At 39.3% G+C, this 6,000-nt stretch overlaps 1 protein-coding gene across 1 annotated transcript in view; it reads left to right on the top strand.

The window, feature by feature from the left end:
* Window positions 1-705: 705 nt before the first annotated feature.
* Window positions 706-6,000, top strand: part of MNS1 (meiosis specific nuclear structural 1) — a 50,546-nt gene continuing 45,251 nt past the window's right edge. Inside the window, exons 1-2 of the mRNA XM_008072803.2 lie at window positions 706-836; window positions 1,268-1,489. Coding sequence (XP_008070994.1) covers window positions 834-836; window positions 1,268-1,489 — 225 coding nt within the window. The 5' untranslated portion in view covers window positions 706-833. The remainder of the gene's footprint in view (window positions 837-1,267; window positions 1,490-6,000) is intronic.

Raw genomic sequence — 6,000 nt, 5'->3', positions numbered from 1 at the left:
CTAACTACTTCTTTTAAAAAATGTTAGTTTTGACAGGATTTCTCTAAATATGTCATCTGTAAAATCAGTATATCTAAACTCCTCCATTTAAAGTGGATTTTAGTGTCTAGCCTGTCTATGAAGTGAACCAGACCAACATCCTCCCATTATCTAGTGTGCTGTCTCCTTAGTATCTGGACCACACATCCATTCACGTGGCTCATACATTTCCTTGCCAAAGTTTACCAACGGCTCCGGTGCGGAGTGAGGTGAAGGCTCCTGGAAACACGTGCAACCTACAGTGCCTCACAGTCACCCAGCGAGGGGGGAGTGACCTGAGACTCCCACCACCGAGGATGAAATCAGTCACCAGCTCTGGCAGAACAGGCGTTGTGAGTGCAGGAGGCTCCGCGTTTGGAAATGGCCTTCAGCCCCATGTACTTGACAGCGGTTTGAGTTCTTCTCTGTACCTAGTTTCCACGGGCCTCGGCTTGGTTTCTCAACCCCTGAACCACAGAGTCTGGCTGCTTAAGAGAACTCGAGCTCCCTGGCCGAAGGCAAAGCGCTTGCGCCAGGAGCCGCCATCTGAACTTCCCGCCTTTCCATTCTCGGCCTGTGGAGGTAGCCCTCCAGCCAGGCGCGTAAGAAGCTCAGCGCCGATTGGATCTCGCCGCGCCCAATGAGAGACCACGCCCTGCGCGGGTTGGCCACGTTCGGCGACGGCGTTGCCAGGACACCGCGTAAACACCAGAGCGCGCGCTGCCCAGGGCTGCTCCGTTGCGCCTCTGGCGACTGCGTTTGCTGCGGGAGGTGGTGGCTGCGGCAGCCGGGGAGCAGTCTTTCCTTTAGCCAAGATGGTGAGCTAGTCCGGGGACTCGAAACTACTTGTTTGTTGATTGAACTATAGTTTAGAGCTCCTCTGTTTCTGTAAAAGATTTTGAAGTGCCTATTCTGATAAGTGGGGACCTCGTAATTGCTTTCGGAGGCCCAGGTGCGAAGGGAGGGCGCGATTACGTATCTTGGATCCTAGTACTGCTTTTTATTAGTTGCGGAACCTTGGGTAAAGTGACTTTTACTTTTCATGTCACATCTATAAAATAGAGAATAATAATAGTACCTCTTGGATTGCTATATCAATATATTCATCTACTACGTTTACTCCTTGTTAGGTATACTCTGAATTTAGGAGGGAAACCAAAGGCCTTTTGAATATTTGTTACTACATCAATATAGTCTTTAAAATTAGATTTTGCAATATAAAAGTAAGTATATAATTTTTCCATTATAGGATTCCAAAAGGAGAACTTTGAGCTTTAGTGAAAGGCACCAGAAATTAGTAGATGAAAACTACCGCAAAAAATTGCACATCCAAACACTAGAAAACATAAACAGTCAAATCAGGAATCAAATGGTGCAGAATGAAAATGATAACCGTGTTGAGCGCAAGCGGTTCCTCAGATTGTTACAAAATGAACAGTTTGAGTTGGATATGGAAGAAGCCATTCAAAAGGTAAGTTCATTTTTATTTCTTTCTTCATTTGCACCTTGGAAATGACTGATAATACTGGAATTGAGTAGATAGACAATAGTGTCAGATAAGGGGTGACTCATTGTGAGTCAGCTCACAAAAGTGGATTTCTGGAGTTAGATTTGCTTTGAATCTTAGTACTACTGTATCTTAGCTGCAGAGCCTTGCGTAAGTTGTTTTTATTTTTATGCTTCGTCTATAAAATGGAGGATAATAATAATACCTACTAGTACCATTGTTTTAATATGAGTTAAAATATATGCAAAGCCCTTGGGATAGTGCCTAGCACAAGTAAGCACTCATTTTTTTTTTTTTTTTACCTAAGTATGAAATTCTTTTTTTTTTTTTTTGAGTCTGAGTATCTGTTGCCCAGGCAGTAGTGCAGTGGCATGTTCACGGCCACCACAGCCTTCACATGCTGGGCTCAGGCAAGACTTCTGCCTCAGCCCTCCAAGGAGTTGGATCTGCAGGCGTGTGCCACCACACCCTGCTAATTTTTCTTATGTATTGTAGAGGCGAGCTCTCACCAAGTTGCCTAGGCTGGTTTTGAACCCTTGGGTTCAGGCAGTCGTCTCACCTCCGCCTCCCAAAATGTTGGGATTACAGGCATGAAACATCGCATCTGGCCAAAATTCATAATTATTAACTTCCACAGTTTTTTTCATAGAAATACAATTGTGTTGGTCTCCATAAATTTCTAAAGACAAAAATTTAAGGATGCCCTTTAAAAATGTACCAAAATTAAATATATATTATTAACTGATAGAAAATGAATACTTATGAATAAGGTATAAATCTCATATCTTTTATAATTGAAATACTGCCCTGAAGAATTCAGGTACTGTGTATATGTATGTAACTCCTGAAATAATGGAGCTAATTTTTCAATGGAATTTCTGAATATTTTAAGGAACCAGGGTGGTAGAAAGAGGGAAACTGATAAGAAGTAAGATATATTCTAGAAATAAATTCTTGTAAATATGAAAAATGTATTCTGGTACTTCAGTACTTTTTGGGTGCCTGCTGTATGTTCAACATTTTGTAGGATGTTGAAGGAGATAACAAAAACAAATTTAAAAAGTAGTGTCGAGCCGGGCTCGGTGGCTCAGCCTGTAATCCCGCGCCTTTGGGAGGCTAAGGTGAGTGGATTGGGCAGCGAGACCTCATCTCCACAATAAATCAAAAAATCAGCCGGGCGTGGTAGCGCATGCCTGTAATTCCGGCTACTTGGAAGGCTGAGGCGGAAGGATTGCCGGAGCCCAGCAGGTCGAGGCTGCGGTGGCCGGGAGCGACAACTGCACTCCAGTCTGGGCGACCGAGTGAGACTCCAACTCAAAAAAAAAAATGTAGTGTCTATCCCCTATCCCCCTGTGTTCCAAATTCCAAAAGCTTAAACATGATTTTTTTTTTTTACTTTGAGTAACAGATTCTAGGGATTAGATTCTTTTCTATTCTTTTTATTCTTATTTTTTTACTTAATTGTAAAGAAAATCGTAGATATTATACCAATTCTCTCCTCCATACTTCCGTATGCATCTACAAAATGTGGGTGTCTTCTTACATGGAATACCATCCTACCCATTTCGTCTCATCCATTCCATGAGCAAATTTTTGTGATTATGTCAAAAGTCTTCTTTTATAGTTGGTTTGTTTTAGCCAGAATCCAAACAGGGTTTATATGGTATTTTTGATTGTTATGTCTGCTAAGTGCCTCTTAATCTAAAACAGCTTCATCCATTGTTTGATTTCATATTTTCAATTGTTAAAAGAAAGTAGGCCAGTTGTTTTTATTAAATATCTCACATCCAGAATTTACCTGTTTGCTTCCATACAGTTCCTTTAATTTGTGCCTTCATCTCTTACATTTTCTCTGGATGGAACTTTGCCCTAAAGACATGTAGATTGAGATCCAACTTTTTTTGGCAAGAATACTCCGTAAGTGATGTTGTCCTTGTCATTGTGTCAAATTAGGGGACACATGAGGTCTGACTGTTTCACTTCTAGTGATGCCAGTTTTGATCAATGGTTTTAGTGAGATAGCCTGAGTTTCTCCACTATAAAAGTTTCCATCAAACTTTCATCTGTGGTTTCACAAAAGAATTTTTTCTTTCATTAGGGCTTGTAAAACACTGATTTTTCTAATTATGTTACTCCTTTCACATTTAATTAGCTGAAATTCCTCTGTAAAGAACTTTCCCTCATCGACTAGTGAAAAAGGAGATAAATAATTTTCAGAGTAGAGTCAGTGCCCTGGTTACTTCCATTAGTGTCTGCATATAGTGAGAATGGTTTTAAAATTTTGTTTTCTTTAATTTTGACTTGTTCACTTAAAAAAAAAAATCTTTATGGACCCATTGATCTTCACATATTTTAATTTCATTTATTATTCTTTTTAATGCTCAGATGCTTGGCCAGTGGATGCTCTTTTATATTGCTTCTGTGTTCTTTTACCAAGACTCCCTTAATTTTTGATATCTTCCTTGCTTTCTGTCAAAATGTTCCAGGCTTGTGATGGTTAATTTTATGTTTCTTGACTGGACCATAGAGTGCATAGGTATTTGACAAAATTTTATTCTGGGTGTTGCTGCAAAGTGTTTTTGGTTGAGATTAGCATTTAAATTGGTAGACTGAGTAAAGCAGATTGCCCTCCCTAACATGGGTTGGCCTCAACCAATCAGTTGAAGACCTGAATAGAACAAAAATTGTGACCTTCCTCCCTGAATAAGAGAATTCTTCCTGCCTAACTGCCTTTAAATGGGGACATCTGCTTATTATTATTATTTTTTTTCCTCTTTTACTTGTTTCCAAATTGAAACATTGGCTCTTCCTGGGTCCGGACACTGCTGACCTTTGAACAGGAACTACACACTACTGGTTCTACTGATTCGTGGGCCTTTGGACTCAGACTAGAATTAACCCATTGGTTCTTCAACTTGCCAACTCACCCTGCAGATCTTGGAACTTGCCTGCTACTATAATCACTTTCTTTGAAGAACCTAATAAAGGTTCATCTCATCTACTTCTTGCCCTAGACCTGGAATCAGCCATTGTGTCAAGAAACCCTATTATAGTTTAGTGGAAATAATATTTTGAAGCAACTTGGGTGCTAGGTGTACTCATTATTCTTGGGTTATCATTTTCTAGGTCTTTTCAGTGAACAGAACTTGTAAATATGCATTTTTAACTGTTTATTTTGAAGTAAGTTTAGATTTATAGGAGAATCATAAAATAGTGTACAGAATTCTCATATACTCTTAGCCTGACTTCTTATCTTAACATTTTACATAGATGAAAATTGTAGGAAAATTATCCACACAAAGAAATTAGCTTTGATACAATACAGTTAACTAAACTATGGGACTTATTCAGATTTCACCAGTTTTTCCACTGTCTTTTTTTCTGTTCCAGGATCACAAATTGCACTTGGTTGTTATGTCTCCCTAGACTTATGAAATTAAGTAGTTCAAACTTAAAACCACTGCAGCTGTAAATTATTTTAAGCCGTGAGACAAATGTGATTATGTGGCCTGAGTTGCATATCATGCGGCTACAACTTCCGCTTTTCCAATTATAAATTAAATCTCTTCCTCATTCTTGTCCTGTAAATGATTAGGAAAGGCCAAATGGTGTCAGACATAAGACCCCTTGAGATTATTACCCCTTCTTTTGGGATATTAAAGCAATCTTTCTTGGAATGTAGCAAGCTATAACCAATCAAATTGCTGTAACGTATATACTGACCTTGTATGAGAAAATGTAATGCTTTTAACCTTCTCTGTGAGTGAAACCTTAACTTTTATACTTTGGAATGCCAACCTATTCTTTTAAAATCTGTGTGACTGTCCTCAAGCTTTGTGCTTGAATAAACTTTAATCATTTTTTTTGAATCTCATTATTTAAGGTTGTGAGTCTCCTCCAATCTTTGTCTCCTCCAGTCTGTGAGAATTGTTTACTTTTTTCTGTCTTATATGTTTTTGACAATTTTGAAAAGTACAGTTCAGTTGTAATTTTCTATTGCTATGTAACAAATTATCACAAACTTAGCCCCTTAAAACAATACCTATTTATTATCTCACAGTTTCTGCAGGTCAGAAATCTAGTTATAGTATAGCTGAGTTCTCTGCTCAGTCTCACAGGGCTGAAATCAAGGTGTTGGTGGAATGCAGCCTCTTCGAGTATGGGGTGCTCTTCCAAGCTCATTTAAGCTCATTCATTTGCTTGCAGTTATAGGACGGAGGCCCTCATCTTCCATAGGTCACTAATATTCCCTACCACATGGCAGTTTGCTTTCCTAAGGCTCAGTAGGCAGTGGCTTCAGCTAAGCCTTGTCATTTTTAGTGCTCACCTGATTAAGTTAAGCCCACCCAAGAGACTCACCCTTCTGATTAACTGAAAGTCAACTGACTGGGGACCTTAATGCCTTTTCATGCATCATATGAGGGGTAGATGGTGTTGATATGTATGATTCGTAATATTAACTTTGATCTCTTGGT

This window comes from Carlito syrichta, unplaced genomic scaffold, assembly GCF_000164805.1.
Source record: "Carlito syrichta isolate Samal-C Ts95f unplaced genomic scaffold, Tarsius_syrichta-2.0.1 Scaffold315426, whole genome shotgun sequence".
NCBI lineage: Eukaryota > Metazoa > Chordata > Mammalia > Primates > Tarsiidae > Carlito > Carlito syrichta.
Note: the sequence above shows the minus strand (reverse complement) of the source record. Positions and strands in the feature narration are given on the sequence as shown.